At 41.0% G+C, this 21456-nt stretch overlaps 1 protein-coding gene across 8 annotated transcripts in view; it reads left to right on the top strand.

Annotated features, from left to right (window-relative positions):
- LOC129374115 (probable E3 ubiquitin-protein ligase HERC1) overlaps positions 1–11448 on the top strand; it is a 47719-nt gene extending 36271 nt beyond the window's left edge. For 7 of the 8 annotated variants that reach the window (XM_055052325.1, XM_055052328.1, XM_055052329.1 and 4 more), the window contains 25 exons: positions 1086–1313; positions 1746–1873; positions 2195–2394; positions 2540–2654; positions 2807–2938; positions 3056–3154; positions 3346–3519; positions 3606–3890; positions 3963–4028; positions 4128–4253; positions 4339–4477; positions 4604–4785; positions 5552–5707; positions 5774–5896; positions 6053–6155; positions 6469–6638; positions 6720–6858; positions 6946–7115; positions 8536–8705; positions 8929–9094; positions 9192–9268; positions 9358–9610; positions 9945–10097; positions 10546–10851; positions 10935–11448. In XM_055052325.1, coding sequence (XP_054908300.1) covers positions 1086–1313; positions 1746–1873; positions 2195–2394; positions 2540–2654; positions 2807–2938; positions 3056–3154; positions 3346–3519; positions 3606–3890; positions 3963–4028; positions 4128–4253; positions 4339–4477; positions 4604–4785; positions 5552–5707; positions 5774–5896; positions 6053–6155; positions 6469–6638; positions 6720–6858; positions 6946–7115; positions 8536–8705; positions 8929–9094; positions 9192–9268; positions 9358–9610; positions 9945–10097; positions 10546–10851; positions 10935–11120 — 4046 coding nt within the window. In that variant the 3' untranslated portion in view covers positions 11121–11448. The remainder of the gene's footprint in view (positions 1–1085; positions 1314–1745; positions 1874–2194; positions 2395–2539; positions 2655–2806; positions 2939–3055; positions 3155–3345; positions 3520–3605; positions 3891–3962; positions 4029–4127; positions 4254–4338; positions 4478–4603; positions 4786–5551; positions 5708–5773; positions 5897–6052; positions 6156–6468; positions 6639–6719; positions 6859–6945; positions 7116–8535; positions 8706–8928; positions 9095–9191; positions 9269–9357; positions 9611–9944; positions 10098–10545; positions 10852–10934) is intronic. The other variant, XM_055052327.1, reaches the window with a different exon arrangement.
- The last annotated feature ends 10008 nt before the right edge of the window (positions 11449–21456 follow it).

Raw genomic sequence — 21456 nt, 5'->3', positions numbered from 1 at the left:
TTCCATGGTGGGTATTGGGTCTCATGGTTGCTCTTATAGCCAAGTATCTCAAGGATCACTGATGCTGAGTTGTAGATCAGCTCATTGGTTTCTGTTATGGTGTTGGTAGGGATCGTTCTCAATGCTGCATTCACATTCTCAATGAGACTTTCAGATGGTACTTCACTCAGCCGTTGTAATTGGCGCCGGGGAGGCCTGGTTGTCATTCGGGTCATGATTCTCTCTCTCAGGTCAGCAGCTGTCTCGTTCAGCTCTGTTTCGCTCATTGGGGCCGTGTATCCCCTCACTGGGTGGGGACTTGTAGTTAAGTCCCCACAGTCCTGACATCCGGGTTCCTCCCTTTTGCCGTAGCATTTGTGTTGTATCTCGTCAATCTCAAGTTGTGATAGCAGTTGCCGTTTGCGGATGTTGGAACACTGAGCTACTAGTTGTTTAGTGCTTAGTGTTGACTGGGGATGTCGAAGTAACCATTCCTTCCCCAGTCTTTGCATGTAACCTCTCTCACTAGGGTTACTTGAGTAGTAGCATTCCAACAGATCCACATTTTCATCTCTCGCCCATTTCCGTCTTGTTCCAGTAGCCCATTTGTCATCAAGGTGCTCTGGTTCCCCAACACCTGACGCAGACCTTGTTTGGCCGGGCGACGTCTGAGCCGGCATGTTATGCAACTTAGTATCTCTCATGGTATGAGGTAGGCAGTAGCTTGAAGGGTCTTGCCTAAGGACCCAGACTGGATTCGAACCCTGCCCTCTCGGGTGATATACTGATGCCTTATGTATTGAGCTATCCAGTCAGCTATATATATATATATATATATATATATATATATATATATATATATATATATATATTATAAGTTACCCTGCCTACGAATGCCTTTTAACTTGTAAGTACAACTTTTGAAAAATAAGTTATCACACAAATCTTAACCTCTAATGTAGCTAAATATCACATTTCACTGGAGTTCAATTCATTTAGGGAAATTACTTTGCACAGAAATCTTTGACATTACAAAAAACGATTGAAATCATTTCAAAATGCAGTGTCGTCACAACGTAAAATAAATTATTTCTCTCACATTTCAGGATCCCTCTGCCATGTAGAAGATCAGAGCTCTCGGGTCACGGCTCTTTGCTGGGCCCAGAGCTTCAATCTGTGGTTGTTGGACCAGTCTGCAGCCTGCAAGAACAGGCCTGCTGAGAATCTGCTGGTGGGACGGCTGGATGGCTCCCTCTGCTGGCTGCAAGTTACAATGCAAGATCTGGATCTACTTGTGAAGAGGACTGAACTGGCTCACTGCCACAGACAAGAGGGTGAGGAGAAAGTTGCATGCACAGTTTAGAAAGGAAGCTTGGATATATATATATAAAAAAAGAAAACCAGTCTTAAACAAGTGCAGAATTGTATTTGCTTCAGTCTAAGTTGGGAATACAAATAGCTTCTGATGTAATTCTGTTAACAAGCATATTTGGTTTGTGAGCAGTTCTTTTCTTTCTTATGCTTTAATTTATATTCTGAGCACACACTTTTGATTTCTGTTTCCAGTAGATTCTGACAATCTTTGACTTGCAGATGCTAATTTCTCTTTTGAACTGTATTATAAGACCAATATTTCAAATAGCTTTTATCATTCTCCTGCTGTGAGCCATTTTCTGGGTGCATCTGTAGACTCTAAATGTCTCTCGGTTTGTCTGACATATCCAAAAATATCTTCTCACCTAGACTGATGTTCTTTTTTTTTATAGCCCCCAACTGTGTGGCCTGGCACTCAGAAGACAAGCCTTTTGCTGTGGGCTATCCCAGTGGGAAGATCCTGTTGGGCACAACGGAGAGCTATGAGAACACGCAACCTGTTGTGTTGTCTCTCTTCCAGGTTTGCCCCATACTCTACATGTTAACATGAACAAACCAATTTACTTAAATCTATTATATTAAACATGTCATATATCTGGAAATAAGTGTACAAACTCAGAGGTTTATTTATTTGTTGTTGTTTTTTTATTTGATAGACAAAATATTTATTAAATAAAATACATACAATCCATGGAAAATTTCAGAGACAGAAAACAAGCCTAGGTCTCATACCCAATTAATTCTACTTTACCTGCTGTGATGTATTTTGTTCTGCATATATGCAATTTTCCCTCTATCTTATGCCTTTGATATCCCACCTCTTCTGGCCTTTGCCCTATAGGACACAGTGAGTTGCCTAAAATGGGACCCCACTGGACATTTGCTGCTATGTTTGGGGAGGTCAGAGGTGGTGAAGGTCCTGGGACGCTCTGGGGGAACCTGGGTGACCCTGCACTCTCTGTATCATACCAGCACTGTGAACACTGCAGAGTGGTGCCAACTCGCTGGCAGAGCACCCAGTCCCAGACTCATGATGGCTGTGTGAGTTCATTCAATAATCTGCAACTTTTTGCTAAGAAAAGAAAAAAACAGCTGAAACTGCTCAAAATTAGAACAACCATATCTTATTTAAACATAGACAGCATATTAATGTGGTATTTTGTTGTCTCTTTTCTCGTTTCTGTAGAGGATGCCAGAACGGGTCGGTGTACGTTTGGACTCTGCCACAGGGGGGCACATCTGTATCTTTGCCCAACATACTGAACAGCCCGCCAAGCCAGGATCAAAACTTCGAGGTCAAGGTCAGTTTGATGGAGATTTTCTTGCCGCCTCTGTGCTTTAAAACCCGTCAGTCATTGTTATGATGAGCTCTTGACTGCTGCCAAGAATGGACTGTAAATGCCTAATATTCATATGATTTAAAATAGACCCAAATTTGCTTTTCTTTTTGCAGCAGGATAGTGCAAAGTGTGCCTTTGTACTCAATGGGCACATCACAGCGGTGAAGTCCCTTTCATTTTGTTCCAGCGGCCTGGCGCTGGTTTCTGGAGGGATAGGAGGACTGCTCAACATCTGGTCTCTGCAGGTAAATGAGCTTTGCAGTTGCTGCAATCCATTACAGTCAGACCAAAGTACCACATAATATCCAACATAAAAATTCATTATGTGATGGTCTCATCTCAGAACCTTCTGTCTCTTACAGGATGGTTCAGTGTTGCAAACTGTTACAGGACTCGGCTCTGTTGTCAGCACTACATGGATACCAAATTTGGGTGTAGCTGCTTGCTTTGGTAGATCAAAGGTAATTTATATCAATTGTAGCTTTAATGTATTTTATGTGCTCTTGCTTTTCATTTGCGTCTACCTTTCACTATTTTTATGAGATAAAATTACCATAAGGTTTGCAATTTTAACGTAAAAGAAATGGTGTGAAGGAATGAATACTTCTTTAAAGAACCATGTTTGTTTAAGCTGCTCTTGTCGCATTTCCAGGACGTTTTGCTGATCTGCTGCACCCCCGACTGGATCAGTGAGAACCACGTTCTGGCATCCTGTCGAATGATTCTCAGGAGCCAGAACGTCTTGGGCCTGAGCCGGGCGCCGTGTTTGGCTGTCTTCCTAGAGAGGCTGCCGCTGTTGCTGCAGGAGCAGTACAGCTACGAGAGGGTCATTATTGAAACCTTGTTCTGGAGTTGGATTTATATTCATAGTTTGTTGTCTGTGACATAATTTGTAGTGTTTCTTGTAAACAGAGCCACCTGGCAGCTGGAGATCAGCTTGTGCACAGCGCCTTCCTGCAGAACCTGGCCTCCCTGGCTGTCGGTTTGTCCTTAGAGAAACACCTGTGTTCCTCCCCACGGCCTCCGCACCACACCTACCCTGATGCTCAGTCGTGCGTGTCAGAGTGGAGCTGGCTGCTCACTTATGCCACCACTGTCCGTAGCGCAGAGGCTATCGCCAGCGGCACTGCCTTCCCTGAATCCTTCATAATTTCTGGGCTTCTGGAAGCCCAAGACTCAAACATCATCAAGGCAGTGGTGAGTTCTGATATTAGTTTAAAAAATATGTAATTGTCTATTGCTAATATCCTGTTATACTATTACTTTTAGGACAACAGCATGTGGAGCTTCAAAATGGATGAACAGCTGATGTCTTGGGCTACAAGCAGACCAGAGGTTGTTGTTTTTGTCTTTCTTTTTTTCCCTCCATTTGCAATCAAATATTTTAACTATCAAACAGCCTCTGACATCCACATGACCTTCTGTGTTTTTCAGGACTGGCAGGAAGGAGGGAAGAGTGAGGTGTACCTCTGGGGTAATGGACGCTACGGACAGCTAGCGGGAACAGGAACCAACCTCACGATGCCTACAGTAGCTCCCTCCCTGTTGCAGACACAGCAGGTATCTGCTGTGACTCAGGACATAGTTTTGATGTCTATTCATTTACTGCTGTTTTCTTATGTTTGTGTCCTTTGTTTGTATTCAGGTTGTTTGTGGTCAGAACTGCACTTTTCTGGTCCAGACCAACGGGACTGTCCTGGCTGTTGGCGAGGGACAATATGGGCGACTTGGCCAGGGGAACTCTGATGATCTTTATGTCCCCACTATTATCTCTGCTTTTCAAGGTAAATGCTTATCTTAAGAACCCTGGCCTGAAGCTGATTCAGTATTTATTCTGCTTAGCACAAAGTTGGAACGTTTAGTTTAGTTTTGTTTTTAAACCAGGACCTGACTGTCGTGTCTTGATGCAGGATATGTGGTGACTCAGTTGGTGACCTCCTGTGGTTCGGATGGACACTCGATGGCCCTGACTGAAACTGGAGAGGTGTTCAGTTGGGGAGACGGAGATTTTGGGAAGCTGGGCCATGGCAACAGTGAAAGACAGAGGAGACCCAAACAGATCGAGGCTCTGCAGGGAGAGGAGGTCATCCAGGTAAACACTGCTGGAGCGCTGAGCTTCATTCATTTCACTACATTTCATTCTTACTCACGGCATCAGAAGAGAACTCTGGATTTGTAAAATAGAAAGCAAAATGATATTAAGTTAATTTTGTGTCATAATATTAATTCTAGTAATAATCAGAGTAAATCATAAAGTCTAGAAATCCAAACCTTTTTTATATGGACTTACATTTCCCAACATTATAGTTTAGAAGCATAACTGCACTATTTTTGATGGAAACATGGTTTATTTTTTTGAGTAATATTTCTTTGGAATTTATGGAACAGTAGAGGAGAGAGAACAGGAAGACATACGGTAAAATGTATCAAGTACTACATACTCGGCACATGGTGTAGATTACACCCACTGAGGCACCTAAATGTTGGCGTGAGCAATAATTTTTATACAAGTAACTCTCTAAGGTAAGTAATACAAAAACACATAACGTGGACATTCAACAGATTCTTATAGGAAAATAGTTTGATAGACTGCATACGCTCTGCAGACATGTCCACTTTCCACAATGAGACCAAAACTAGATGCGGCTCCCTGAATGAAACATGAACAAACTGAACAATGTTTTTAAACTGGGAGCAGAATAAATACTCTGTTGGTTCTTTGCTTGTTCCTGAATGCACCATTCCCTGGGAGAAGATATCCGGAAGAGAACGGAAATGTTAGAAAGACTAATCAAAACACATGGCGAATATTAATTTACGAATATTATTATTGAAAATGTTATCCTTTGTTTGGCCAGCTTGCTTGTGGCTTCAGGCACTCCGCCGTGGTCACAGCAGATGGGAAGCTGTTCACCTTCGGCAGTGGTGAATCGGGGCGCCTGGGTCTAAGGTCGACGTCTAACAAGATGCTGCCTGAAAGGGTCGCTGCGCTTGAGGGATATCATGTAGGACAGGTAAGATAAACATGGTTCAATTTAAATTGCAGGGAAAAAAAGTAAAAGTTTGTTTTCTTGTCTCAGGTGTCGTGCGGTCTCAACCACACATTAGTGGTGTCTTTGGATGGAACCGTTGTTTGGGCGTTCGGAGACGGGGATTATGGTAAACTTGGAACCGGTTCCTCCACCGCTAAATACTATCCTCAGGTATGTTAACACTGCCATAACAAACAACATTCAGAACCAACTTCAAATTGTATTTCATGATTAAGAGACTGAAAAGACACGAGGAGTTGCAGAAAGTTACTTTTTGGTTTCACTTTAACAGAGATGAAATATTGTATGCTTTTGTTTCATGGTTAGAAAGTGGAGCAGCTGTGCAACAAGAGGATCAAGAAAGTCTGCTGTGGAACTCAGTTCTCTGTGGCACTGAGCTGCGATGGGCATGTTTACACATTTGGACAAGGTATGTCTGACCACTAGAGTGAATCTGTGTTGTAGAAAGAGAATATCTTTTTTAATTGAACAATTCTGAAACAATGTTTGTGGCCATTTTCCTTTCTAGCTGGGAGAATAAATGTTTTGTATGAAGGTATATAAGTACATTTTCTGATTGTGCAGCCATGGCTGCCATCACTCCCTTTCATTGTTGCACCTCATACCACAACAAACCACTTTGTGTATATATCTTTTGGAATAGTTTTGTTGTCCTGACAAAATTTAAAGTGTGCTAGCAGAGAAGGAAATGCATTCTGTCTTTTTTTCTGTTGATTCTTCAGAGCGTCTGATTGGTCTGCCAGACCCCATGCTGAAGAATAAATCCACACCGCAGGTGGTGCCGTCTCTGGAGGGGCTCTTTGTGGAAGACGTTGCTGTGGGCTGCGAACATGTGCTGGCTCTGTCCTCCACTGGAGATGTTTACGCGTGGGGCTGCAACAGTGAGGGACAGGTACCAAGTGTGTTCTGTTGTTTCAATGCATTTCCTACATCTGGGACTTTTATGATTGCATCGCTTCTCTGTTTGTACCAGCTCGGTCTTGGACACTCTAATCAAGTGAAGGAGCCAACACTCGTAACCGCTCTGCAGGGTAAAAACATAAGGCAGATCTCTGCTGGCCGCTGCCACAGTGCTGCTTGGACAACCCCTTCTGTCTTGATAAAAAACTCAGGTACGGTTCTACTCTTTCTGCTTCCAACTCTTTTTGATCTATGAAAGAAAAAGAACTGTGACCCCCGTATGCTATCTTCACTGGCAGGTGGCTCTGGACATCTGCAGCTCGGCCTTCCCCAGTCAGTTCCTCCACAGTACAACACTCTGAAGGACTGCAGCCCTGATGTTCTCTGCATGCGCCTCAGGGTGCTCTACCACTTCTCTGATCTCATGTATAAGTCTTGGAGGCTGCTCAATCTGGACACCAAGAATCAGGTATGTTAAATCCCTGTGCTGTGCTTCTCAAACACAGACAAGCCTTTTGTGAAGAAGAAAAAAAAAAGAAGCTTTTTTTTGTTAGTAAAATCTCACACTGATCTCACAGATTTTACAGAAATCAAACCTTTTAACTGAGTTACTCAGTATTTTTTTTAAATATTGCCACCCCTGCAGTTAGTGCTTTGCGTCAAGCCCTTATCTTTATTCCACAACCGTCTTAAACATTTTACAAGGTTAAAGCTTACAGAAAAGTATCCCAGTGTTCCACTTTGTGCAGTTTCTCTACATCGCCCAAAAACGGACTCTTCGCTTACGCTTTCCTGCTTTCCATCCTTCAGAATATTCACAGATTTTCTATAAGATTTAGGCCATGAATTTAGGCCATGAGTTAGTTTTGTGTTTGAAATTTTCTTGCATGCTTTGGGTTTATTGTCTGAAAAACCTAATGATGGCCCAATTTCAGTTTCAGTATTATGTAAAATTGACTTTTTTTTAGCTTTACATCACGTTATCATGTTATTCCCTCATCAAAAACATACTTGGAGTTTTACTCTGGCTTTTTCAGGAAGTGTCAGTGCTTTCTGTCACAAAGTTCTGTTTATTTTCATGAAGCTCCTTCTTGGAGCTGCAGTCTAGCTGCTGCCTCACGTAGCATCCCTTCCCCAGACAGCTCCCCCAGACTAGTGGCAGCAGCAATTAGCAAACACTTGATGGAACTGCTAGCCTCCTGAGCTCATCATACAAACTACTTTTCAGTCCAGCACCCCTATGAATGGGTGTAAACAAGGAGGATGATTGTTGCGTATCAGCTTCTTATAAAAACAAAGGCCTCTTTAAGGCAAGGTGAAGTTACTTTTAAGTTATCTTTGATCATTAAATTCATTAAGCAGTGTTCTCAAACAAGGCTCCCATGAAAGAGAAACATTCTGTGTTTTACTTCAGTGCTTGAAGTTCTCAATATGATCGTATCAGATCAAATCACTAAAAATCCCAGAAGAGTTTAGCAAACTCCACGTTTGCATTACATTTTGGGGGGTTTTGGTGCCACTCATAAACAGCTGGTTTGCATGCAGATGATGTGTAGCAGCTGTTGTGGAGACTTGGTGTCCTCAAGATGTCACTCTTTGCTGCAGGCCTTTGCAGATAATTTTTTTTTCCCCACAGCGTGCATGATGGAATATTAAACTGCTGCTCGTCCAGCCATGTTTGGCACAACTCTGATTTAAAACTTTTCACTGTTTGCGCTGCAACCAGCATGTTTAGATGAGTCATTGTTTCATAATTTTCATTTTCTCACCTATCCAGATCAGATCACATCGGCTTTACTTGTATCACTAAGAGAGATAGGTCTCTATTCTCCTACTGTAATGTACCATTCTGCTTTTATTTTACCTATATTCCCTTTGCTTTTGTCCAGATCTCCACTTCACGCTATACTTCGGGAGCAACAGCCATCATCCAGGGTGAGCTCAGAGGACTGTTGTCCCCCAAGGTCAACACTCTGCCTCTCGTGCGCTCAATTGGCAGGACTATGACCCAGGGCAAAACATATGGGCCACAAATCACAGTGAAACGGATTTCCACAAGGTAATGACCGTGTTGTAAAGCCCAGTGGCTAAACCGGAATATCTTTAGGGTTTTTTTCTGGCACAAAGACGCTTGGGTGCGCTAACGGCATGCTGTGTTTTCAGCTAGCCAACCATGTTTAACGTCCTAAAGGAATTTTAGGACCTTTATTTGGGATGTTGATTGTTTTACTTGAATTATTTCAGCATGTTTGTTTCAAACCCAGTCTCTTTCCCTCCCACAGAGGACGATCAAGCAAGCCCATCTTTGTGCAGATCGCGAAGCAGGTGGTGAACCTGAACCCTCTGGAGCTGCGGCTGCCATCCCGAGCCTGGAAGGTGAAACTGGTTGGGGAGGGGGCTGACGATGCCGGTGGAGTGTTTGATGACACCATTACTGAAATGTGCCAGGTAGGTGTAGACTGCACAAGTCTGAAAGCATCAGAGCTGATAAATTTCACTATTAACCTGTAAGTTAATAGTGAAATGCCTTTTTTTTTTTAACTAGGAGCTGCAGTCTGGTGTGGTAGACCTTCTGATTCATACTCCCAACAGCTTTGCAGATGTGGGCTGCAACACTGACAGGTGAAATTCCATCAAGTTTTATTCTTAAAGCAGAATATCTCATTGTCAGAAACGGTGTCAACACTAGTAATGACTCCAAATGCTTGTAGGTTCTTGCTTAACCCGGGGGCTCACTCAGAGGATCACATGGTACAGTTTCGCTTCCTGGGTATCCTGATGGCCGTGGCTATACGCACTAAGAAGCCTCTGGATTTACATCTGGCTCCTTGGGTGTGGAAGCAGCTATGTTGTATGCCGCTGTCAGGAGCCGACCTGGAGGAGGTGGACCTCCTCACCTACCGCACCCTCCAAGGCATCCTTCACCTGGAAAACAGTGGAATCACTGCGGATAACTTCCACGTGGTGCGAAGATGTTAAAACCAAATACAGAGATTATTTCAATCAAATCAATCAAATTTTATTTGCATAGCACATTTCAGCAGCAAGGCATTTCAAAGTGCTTTACATCATAAACACAAAAACACAAAGTCATGCAACACAGAATAAACAATACATTGTTACATATTACGTTTCAAATACAATTCTAAACACGTGTGTTTTTAGTTGAGATTTAAAGGAAGTCAGGGTTTCTGCTGTTTTACAGTTTTCTGGAAGTTTGTTCCAATATTTGTCATCATCTTTGTCGTTTTTTTGTTTTCCAACTGTTTCCGTTTCTGTATCGACTCTCTTTCTGTAGATGATCCCTCTAGATTCATTCATGGCCCACAGTGCAGATGGAAGGCTGGTACCGGTGGTCCCTCGAGGTCAAAACATCTCCCTGACATTTTCCAACCGCACTGAATACGTAGAGAGAGCTCTGGACTACAGATTGCATGAAATGGATTCACAGGTTTGGGAGTTTAAGTGTGTCAAATTGATGAGGAAGTTTAGAAGCCCTAAAAAATAAATCAACGAGCAATTCAAGAAGAATCGATTAACATTTAAGATATTGATCCTGCAAATAATTAACAGAAATATTTGAAAGTGAGTCTCCAGTTCGGCGGTTGTTTCCTAGAAACATGCTGTTGCTAAATATGCTCCAGTCAAATACTGGGTGAAATCATCTAAACTCTTAATATGTTTTTCTTTTTTAGTTCTTGATTTTAAATCCACAAAATTTTTCAGAATTACACTTTAACATGTTTAGAAGAAAAAATATTTGAATATTTACTTTTAACTAAAACACTTTGCTCATATATCCAAAGCTATTGTAAGGATGCCATAAATAATGTTGTGACCAACCCTGCATCTACATGATAGTTTTGTCCTCAAAGCTGAGTTTGCTCCTTTCTGTCCAGGTGGACGCAGTCAGAGAAGGCATGTCCACCATCATCCCTGTCCCCCTGCTGTCTTTGCTGACGGCCCAGCAGCTGGAGCAGCTGGTCTGCGGCCTGCCGGAGGTGTCCGTTGAGATGCTGAAGAAACTCGTGCGCTACCGGGACATCACGGAGAACCACCAGCTCATCCGCTGGTTCTGGCAGAGCTTGAAGGAGTTCACCAACGAGGAGCGGGTGCTCTTCCTGCGGTTTGTTTCCGGGAGGTCCCGGCTGCCTTCCAACCCGGCTGACATCTCACAGAAGTTCCAAATCATCAAGGTCGACAGGGTGAGACATTGCTTTGTTTGCTCATTTATTCAAAATAGCTAAATAAGCATCAACACGTATTTGTTTTTTCTTTTGAACGTCAGCCCATCAACGGACTCCCTACTGCTCAGACCTGCTTCTTCCTCCTCCGCCTGCCTCCTTATACAAGCCAGGCCATCCTCGCCGAGCGTCTGCGCTACTCGATCCACAACTGCACTTCCATCGACATGGACAACTACATGCTGACCCACAACACGGAGCCAGCAGAGAGCTCAGACACGGAGGAGTGAAGCTGAAGGCCACGGGGTCGTGAATGTATCTTCTCCAATGCCATGCACATTGTGCACTGAACACAGACTTTTATTTGCCAAACTTGTATGCGTACTGTTTATATGTTGGTCTATTTAAGGAGAAAAAGCATTTTGACTTTTCAAACTGTTCACAGTGTTGTAATTCTGGCAGTGCTACTACAGGGATAAGAATTAGGCTTTTAATATAGGCAACTGAGCCACAATAAGACAAGTATAATGTGCCTGTTTGTTTGAGATTATGTAAAAATGTAATGGTTTACCACACTGACTGTTGTCATTATTATTTATTAAAATGAAGAGTGTTTAAATAAGGACTTTTTGGTAGTTTATTTCAAAACGTTCAATAACTTTGCCATCATTTTTATACATTGCTATGCAAACATATTCATGCTCTTTATACTTTATCTTTCATCACACAACTTCAAAAATGGGTGAATGGAAAACACTAACTGCACATGATGCTGAACAAACCATTCCATCTGTGAAACATGGTGGTGGCAGCATTATGCAGTGGGATTGTTTTTAACGAGGAGCAGGTAGCCTGGTCAGAGTTGAAGTGAAGATGGATGGAGCTCAACACAGGGCAATCAGTTCAATGTCTCAGTCAAATTGCTGAAGGGGACATCAACTCAAGTGAAGGGGCTGGAAACCACAAAAATAAAAAAAACATGGATAAGATTATTCATCTAATTTACAAGCTAATCCACCTAACAATTCTCTGCAAAATAAAACATTCAATACAGGGCAACTCAAAAGATTGCTTTAAAGAAGAGAAAAAAAAACAATACAAAAAAAACTCCCTCCATTTGGTAAAAACCCAATTAGTGACGTCATACACCCATTTAGGCAGGAAATGCAGAGCTGGCCCGTCCTACACACCTAGCATCTAAAGACGAGCAATGTTGAGCAAAAAGAAAAACTAAACATTTACCATCAATGTACTTTGAACCAAAATACATTTTCATATTCATCCCATGGTTCAGAAGTGTTATCCTTAACTAAAACTGCAAAGTGATGCTACCGCCAACAAACCCCGGGATACTGAGTGAAGCGAAGTTACAACAGCAATGTTTAAATCAAAGCATCTTGGCCAACTACACAAAGATTAAATACTTTAGAAATATATTTAAGGGACAAGTGGTAAACACAAAACAAACCACTTTGTCACAATGTACAGTGTATATATAGTATATGCACTCAATACTTTGGTTCCATTTGAGTTAATTGATACATGTTCCCACTTCAGTGTTTGATGGCTTTCGAAGCACTGACCCCAGTTGGAGTCTCGTCTATAGTCTTTGGTTGTACCTGCTTGTGAATCTTTTACACTTTTTTTCCCCCCACTCAACTTTCCATTGCTTGGATTCAGTATTTTTAGCTATAAAATCTTGTGGCTGCTTGTGATAATGCCTGTGTTAATTGAATTTCCAATTTGTCTTCTTAAATTTAGAGAGGCTGAATGTGTCTTATATATATATATATATATATATATATATATATATATATATATATATATATATATATATATATATATATAAGCCATAATCATCAAACTAGCATAAACAAACACCTTGTGTGCAGTGAATCTGTGTTGCGCACAAGTTTCACTCTCTCCAGCAACTTAAACAAATTAACTTTTCAATGATGTTTTAATTCACTTGAGATGCACTGGCATGTTGCACGCCTTTCCAAGGCGAGGCTGATCTTGATAGGGGTAAACGTCTCAATGAAGGAGCTGGATGAAAAGAGCACAGCAGAGAAGTTTGCTGTTGATGTTGCTGCTGATTACAAATGAGCTTTAAAGAACGTTTTTGTTGTGTTTCTATTAGTAGTAATTTCCAGATGAAATGACAATAAAACAGAGCAACAACTCCCTCCTCCTAAATCTCCACATGTAAATATATATATATATTTTTTTTTACCAAAAAGGATCATAATTTCATTCCCCTGAGTTTAATGTTGTCCTGAGTCAGCACAGCTGGTGTGTCTGCAATTTGTCCACGCTGGTGAGACGTCTGCTGTAACCTTATTACCCATCTGTTTCGCTGGGAGCTGTGTGGCCGGAAAGGCAGAATCCAGCTTGCCGTCAGCAGCCTTGCAGCTGAGAGGGGAGGCTTTCTCCTGAGAAGCCTCGCCTGGTATAAATATAACGTCCATCTATCAACAGAACAGGTACTATGGAAAGGCCATGGCAAGAAGAAGAGGAGGAGAAAGAATAAGAAGAAGAAGAAGAAAAAGATGTTGGGAGATTTGTTTCACATATCTGGTGCAGCTTCTTGAGACTTGGCTTGAGAGGACATGAAGTAAAGCAGGTGTGGACCTGGGTTTGTTATATTAAATATCCTGCTTGTAGACACAGGCGCCATTCAGGCAAACGCAAGATGATTTCCTCCCAAATGCAGTCAAAAACAACAATATCTGGGCAAGAATTACATGCCGGAACAATGCAGCGTTTTTAATCGGATTCAGATCTCTTTGTCAAAAAGGGATTATCTGGACTTGGAGGTACTTTGCAGGAAAGAAGCACTTGATTTCCCCCTTATCTTTGTCTGCTTAACAAAGTCTATGTTTATAGTGAGAGGGGAGACAGTGCAAAGATGTTTTTCATAAGCAATGGAGATGCATCGTATGGATTTCCTGATAATATGGCATATATAAGTTTGTAACCAGTGTGGAAATCCAAACTTTAGTGGATTTCAATCAATGTAGAATCTGAAGTTGCTTTTGCTGGCAACCACTTTTGTTGGCATGAACCAGCTGCTGTCCGCTTTCCTCCCCACATGGGGGCAGTGCGCCCGCTGCACTCGACCTCGGCTCTGAGCGCAAACTGGAGGAGAGCCCTGAGAAATGAGCAGGCGTCATCATTGACACGCCAGCGCAGCATATAGCTGATGATGCAGCTCGCTGTCAACTAATCTCTGTCGCTGCTCCTTCCACTCAGCTCGTGTGATCGGGACAAACGGGACGACAACAGGCGGATGTTGAGCAGCGTGCGGTCAGACTGCTGCGCGCCGGAACCTGTGCGCAGCTCGGCCGGACTGATGCACGCATCTGTCTGCATCCAGACGTGACGGCGCTCATTTAAAACGTACCCACGTCATTGAGTCGCAAGATGAAATCGGTCACAGAAAGTGAGGCTCATTGCCTCCACACTTTGTTCAGAGGCTATAAAAATGGTGCTTTCTTACCTGTTGAAAAATATTGAGAAAAGGTGGGCGTGACCTCATTGAGACAAAACAGAAATGTGACTGGTCACCTGATCCTCTGCCCACGCACACCCAGCTTCCTCCACCACTACCACCCCCGCTTTCAGAGAAGCTCATTTCATCCCAGCAGTGACTGGATGTGTGCTGCTGTAATAACAAGGGCACCTGGTTGCGGGTCAACGAGTAGCTGTGACGTGTTGTGTGCCTTTGGCTGTGATGGGATTGTTTGACTAAACTGACTGGTTGGCATTGCCCCTGTCTCTGATTACAGGACGGGACAGGCGGTGTTTGACCTGTGTACATCAGAGACACTCAGGACTCTGGTTTCAGTCAGTGATGTCATGTGGGTGTAGCTGTCTCTATGCCAAAACCACGGTGGCTGGGCCGACGTGTGCCAGGCAGGAAACAGGACAGATTTGACAACAGATGCAGTCTGCAGCCCCCATCAGGCTGCAGACTCTTGAAAAATGATTTCATATTACTTGCATTTTGTTGTTTTGTGTCAAGGTAATTTGTGTTGTTACAGTTAGAGTGTAGTGTTTTCATAATGACATGAAAGCACATGTCATTAAGTACAGAAAAATATACTCCAATACTATAATTAAAAAGAATTGGATTGTTTTTTTTATTACATATTATTAATGTTACATTCCAAAAATTACTACTTAAATGTACTGTACTAATGGATTTAATTATCATCCTAAACTAATCAAAATTTCATTTGAAAAAGACTCTTATTTAGGCACTGATAGTTTCATACAATGTAAAGTGACATTTAATAATAAGTTAAAATTTTAAGGTTTACATTTTGTTAAGCTAATCTTTAAACTAATAAGTACTTAGTTATTTTATGTATTAAAAACCTTCGCAAAGAAGTCATCCTAAATATACTGTGCTATTCATTTATTTTGGTTTATTTATATAGCACCAATTCCCAACAAATGTCCTGTCAAGCCACTTTACAAAACAAGAAGGTCTAGTTTATATCTAATTATATAAGGTTCAATATGGGTTAAATCAATTTCAAATTAATCCATTTGATTTGATTACTATTCCTATCGTCTGATTCAGATCCAAGTACCTGCACTCCCATTCCACTCTAATTATAAACAATGCAGTCAAATGCAGTGGATGAGATAATCCCAATTTTTTAAGTTATTCATTGAAAAGAAGCCTCACTGATTTCATCAATTCATTGACTTTGTAGCAATACCTCCACACTTCTGTTTGACTGCTGTTGTCTCTGAACGCTCTTAAAAACCAGAGGTGTTTAATGTGACTTCCAGAGGGCTTAGGTGCAAACCTAGACTGCTCTCATAAATAATGCATGAGAGTCTGAGGAGGCAGAGTGAGCTCTCTGGAAGGACTGGAACAATCACTCTAACACTTCAGGCACTATCAGGTGGACCTGTTTAATTTATCAACTTGTTTGCAACTTTGAGCTTGTGTCAATCTGTTAGCTCTATGCTAATAGCTGGTTGGCCAATAGCTGGTAAAGTATTACCAGCTATTGGCTAATAATAGCCAGCTGATAATAAGTTATTTTATGGGGGATAGAAAATTGACCTTTCCATCTATTTCAAAAACAACTCAACAGCTTTTTGGGATTTAAAAATGTGTGTCTTTTTGGTTTTTCACTTTAAAATAGGACAAAATTTGCTCTCAGATATTTTGAATATCTTGTAAAACTCTGTTTGTTCCTTCAGAAAATATTTTTTTAATAATTTGACCCAATGCATTTCATATCATACCAAGTTTAATTTGGGAACCTAAAGGTAAGGTTTTACATTTACCCTTAGGCTCACAGTTAGTCATCAGTACCAGGGGATTTTCCTCCTTCAGTTGTCAAAGCAAAGTTTCCATCCTAACGAGAGAGCTTTCATTTTCAATGACTTATTGCGCAACAACATCTGTGCAAGAGACCGTATAGGAACAGGAATGTCTTCTGACTGCCTCCTTTCCTTTATCTTTATCTTTTCCCTCCCTCTCTCTCCTTCTTTTATTTGTAATGAGGTTGAAATTTGGAAAAGATTTTGTGTTCTCAGTAAACATGAACATCTGTGACGTGCCATCTGCCCAGGCAGTTGTCATGGCATTGACCATAATGACTGATCAAAAAGAAATGTGATGTTTAAAAAATGTACAAGCTAGTGTCAGAGGAGGGATTTTTTTTTTGTTTTGTTTTGTTTTTGCAAAGTTGATCAAAACATGTTTCTACATCCAAAAGGAGGGAAAAAGTAAAAACACTAAAATTTTAGTGTTTATGGATGTTGATGAAAAAAGAAACGTTGTCTCGATGCCGTTTCTCTTTGAGATGAACGAGGCTGTGCCTGAATGCGTCTTACTGTATCATCTGCCGTTAGCTTTGAGGCGTTCAAACATATATTTTCTGGGACAACACAACCTCATAAATCTCCACCACAAACACTGAAACAGAGAGATGATGATACAGGAGAAAGAGACCTAGTTTAGCTCCTTGTGTGCTTAAAATACCAAACAAAGTGGGCCTACATCCTACAGTACATGAACCAGACACCTGGGGTATTGCACATGTAGCACAGCCCCAACAGTATGCAACACACTGGAACTTCCAAATGTACACACTCAGCCACCAAGCAGCCTTGTTGCACTGCTGGACAGTTCCTGCAGGCTAACCTCATAGGCTGCTGGTGTCAGATAATTTATGGAGCTTTCCCTGATAAAGATGCTTTTCATCATCTTTTCTTATCTGCCTGTGACCTTTATTGCTCCAGTAGCGTAAATGATTTATTAAATATTCTTATTAATACACTTGATCAGAGATTCAGGGCAACAAGCATTGTTAAATAAAACTAAAAAAGAACCAAAAAGAGAGTGTATTCAATGAAAGAATACACAGAGTATGGAAACAATTACTTATTTTAACGATAAGAATAAACTATTGTAAGCTAAAAAAAATATAGAAATATATTATAAATAGATAAATGGTAATATTTAAGGCTCTTGTCGAAAACAATTTCAGCCACGATTTTCAAAGTATTTTTTATTTTATTTTTCTAAAACCAGAACACACCCAAAATAAATGCAGCTACCCATTACATGTTTCAAAGGAGAAGTAAATCTGCTGGACAAAATATGAATCATAATCCAGCAGATTTAGTCTCGGGCTCTCGGCTCACACGGATTGTCCTTTCTTTGCACTTGAAGAGTCTGTGATCAAATCTTACCCTGACGCAGCACAGTCAGTACACGCTTCTAGGCTTACACACAAGTGTCAGATGCACTTGGTGTACTTGTTGATGTACCTGGCTGACGGACATTGATGAGCAATGCTGAGAAACTCAAGAGCTTCTGCCCAGCTTTCCAAGAGAATTGGGAACAATCCCAGTCCACCCACCATGTACAAAAGCCTCCAATTTACACAGAAGAAAATGGTTAGTGCCAGAAAAACCACTCCTTGTGAAAATCTTACTCGCAGTGCTTTTATTTTAGTAATATATTTTCATTGTTTTACATTTATGGGACTGACAGAATATGCAAAAATGTGCTCAGTTTTTCACTTCAAGGTCCAGCAGGTTTTCTAGAGACTCTTGATGGAGAAAACTCCTCCTTTATCTATGTTATGCCAAGGACCCTATAGGGCGCTCTGCGGGATTATTATTCACAATAAATTTATAAATAGTTTGTTCCTTAAGCAGCTGTAGAAAAAAATTTTATGTTAGCTTGCATCTCTCTATTTATTTGGCTGCAAGATTTTTTAATTTCAGCCGCTCGCAGAAATTTGTTTTTACTGGCAAAGTTTTCACTGGCAAGTCTAGTCATAAACGTTGATTAGTATTTTTTTTTGTTGTAATTTTTGGAATATTTGTGCACTGAGATATTTGACATCTAGCAGAAGTTTGGGATCAGTAAATCAACTACCCTTGTTTTAGTTTGTTGGTCCACGCTGAAAACAAAGAGCAAGATGCACCATATTTGTCTATGAATATTTCAAAAATACAATTTCTTTAAACAAGTACCTTGTTGTGATTGAGAAAAATACACTGGTTTATGGCTGTTTTGATGACAGATACGTTTCTTCAGTGCATTGTTTTTTAGTGGCTCCTCATGTTTTGTTGTCGCTTGACTAAATATCCAATAATCAACATAAATAGTTCAGAATTGATCTATTTATGTATTAGATGATTAATTGCAATCACAACTGATTGGCCACTTGTATGTCTTTTGAGATCTTTTATTTTTAATTAACATTTTGACATCACGTTGACAGACTTATGCTGACATCTCCCACAGAGTGACAATCTCTTGCAGGGGAGGACACCTCGCTAATGAATATAAATCTTTGATTGGATAAGGACCTGTAGCCTCTGTTGTGTAAAGATCTTAGCCTCAAGTTGACCTTTCATGACATGTCAGTGTACAGGGCAGGGGGGATGTTCTCCAAAAACCATTGAATATAAACATAATAATATCAAATAGATGGATTCAGCATTTTTATGTGATTCAATCATTTCACATCTTTTAGCCTTTAAATGCGATCAGTTATTTAGTCAATATAACACAGAATTACAACAAAAACCACACCAAAAAACTGTCTGGTACCAGTTGTGACCTCTAATGTGGACCAAGCCAGTATAGAAAAATGACAGATGTTTTTAACTTTTGAGAAACAAAAACCTGAAAACACTCATCCATTCTGAATTCAGCCTACCTGTGCGAAGTTTAATCTCTTGACAGATTTTGCGAAGCTAAGCAGCGCAGCAGGTTGGTGAGGGATAAGTCTGTGGAGAAGTTTAAAGTTCCCCCACAGGTCTGGACATTCGACAGAGCACTGTCCAGCTTGTGATGCCAAAAAGAGAACTAATTATTGCACAACTTCAAATCTACCAAGACATGCGATCCTTTAACATGAGAAGCAGCTAAAAGACTCTTGGTGACTCTGGAGGATCTGCAGAGAGCCATAGCTCAGGTGAGGACATGTGTCAAAATACAACTTTAGTTGCACACTCCACATTTCTGGCTTTCTGGCAGGAAGAAAGACATTATTGATGGAATTAAAAAATAAAAAAACAAATTCCCCGAGCTATGTAGGAGACACAGCAGCAATAGAGAATGCCAAAGTATTAAAACTGGAGGGGAGGGTCACCTTCCAGCAGGTTGATCCTAAACGTACAGCAATAGATACAGTGCAGTGGTTTAGATTGAAGTTCAGTCAAAGTCCAGACATTAATCCAATGGGGAGTTTGTGGTAGGACCTGAAATTGCTTTTCACAGATGCTTCCCCATCCACTCAGACTTATTTTGAGCTATTTTGAAACAAAAAGAACAAATAAAAAATGATTTCCATAATATGAGAAGCTTGTAAAGAACAGCCCCAACAGACTTCAAGATGTAATTGCTGTTAAGGGTGGTGCTGAAGGTGGCTGAACATAATTTTAAGTCCCACTTCTCCAGTTTTTGATTTCAAGAATTTTGAAAGTGACTTCTTGCATTTTGAAGATATGAATCACTTTGTGCCATTTCTCCAAACAGCGACTTTTTGGGTTGCAATGTGACAAAATCAGAAAAAATAAATAAATAAATAAATCACGGCATGTGGATGCTTCTGCTAGGCACTCTCAAACCTGTTAGTTTTTTTAAATTTATTTATTCTTTAAAATCACAGTCCAAAGTTCTCCAGATATTAATAATTAGACGGGACAAAAGAATTAATTCTTTCTCAAATAAACCTCTCCTTGAGATTTATTAATGGGAAAATGTTTCCAAGTCCAAAAAAAAGCAAAAAGAATCCCATAAATAGATAAAAAAAAAAAAAAAAAAAAAAAAAAGCTTTGTTGCGTAATGCGATGAAATAAGGCAAATGGAAGGCAGCTGACCTTCCGGGGTAAAGATGCTGGCAGACAGACAGGGGATGGACTGGTAGCTACACCAGATGTTCACCACGTGTTACATGGGTCTGCGTTATTAGCACGACGATGAGGTCAAACCAAATACCGTGACAGGCACCCTCTGTGGTTGTGTAAGAGACAACAAAAGGAAGGAATTTTTTAGAACATCAAATGCGCCGACCGGATACAGCTGCTTTGAGGGAAGTGTTCATGCTTTTCACTTGGAGAACGGTGTTTATTCATGCATGCATTTTTATGCCAACATGTGCATATGTGTTTGTGTCAAACCAATAGGTCTGCCTGGAATAGTGCCATCAATTAGGCCAATGTATGGGCTTATCAGTCACGATAAGGCTCACTCCCCGTGGCGGCCTCGCGGTCATATGTGCCTCCCAGCTGTTGTTTTCTTTTCCTGCTGTTTCTGTTGCACTCTGCAGGACAGCCTAGTACTTGCACTGTGAGGTTTTCATCTTGCCGCAATCCAAAACTGTCTCTGAATGCACAAAGCAAAACGGCGGACACTGCTGAGGAAGCATCGCGGAATATAATGCAAATGTCACACTGCTTCCGTTCTTGAGTTGTAGAATTTCCCACTTGGTTTCTAAATAACCTTCTTGTATATTTAGTAGCCAACGTCCTTAATTGAAAAAAAAGTTGAGAGCAATCCGTCAGTGTATGTCCTGACTCTGAAAGCTCATTTTGTTGAAAGCCCCCTCATGTTTATAACATCAGTCAGTGTCTGGAAGCGGCATACGCTGACTCTGATATGCAGCGACAGTTTGCGTTCGCCGGAGCCGTAGCCCATAAATTGATAGTGTTCTGCAAGTTGGTTTTTGGCCGTAGAACCAAGCATTGTCACATGGTACCCATGACACCTTGATGTAAGATTGAGGGCTTTCACTGAGTACAACACAGGATGTACTCCAGTCTAAACCATTCCAGGATAGCTCTGGGATTCTTCAAGTTTTATTATGTATTTAGTTTTGTCCATAGTCCCTTCAGTTCCTAAAAGCTACCCCGTCTCTGCGGAAGAAAGGCATGCCTGCAGTATGATGCCATGTTGCATTTAGCGATGGTCCTCCCAGGGTGATGAGCAGGGCTGTCAGAAAATGTTATTTTGGTTTCATCTGATGAGAAAAACTTGTTTATACATGTTTCTTGTGTCTTTTACATCAAGAGAAACACCAAGCTTGAGGTCTTCTTTCAACTATGACTGAAAAGCAGCAAGTTTTCCATTAAAAA

This window comes from Poeciliopsis prolifica, unplaced genomic scaffold (genome assembly GCF_027474105.1).
Source record: "Poeciliopsis prolifica strain line A6 unplaced genomic scaffold, Auburn_PproV2 SCAFFOLD035, whole genome shotgun sequence".
NCBI classification, from domain to species: domain Eukaryota; kingdom Metazoa; phylum Chordata; class Actinopteri; order Cyprinodontiformes; family Poeciliidae; genus Poeciliopsis; species Poeciliopsis prolifica.
Note: the sequence above shows the minus strand (reverse complement) of the source record. Positions and strands in the feature narration are given on the sequence as shown.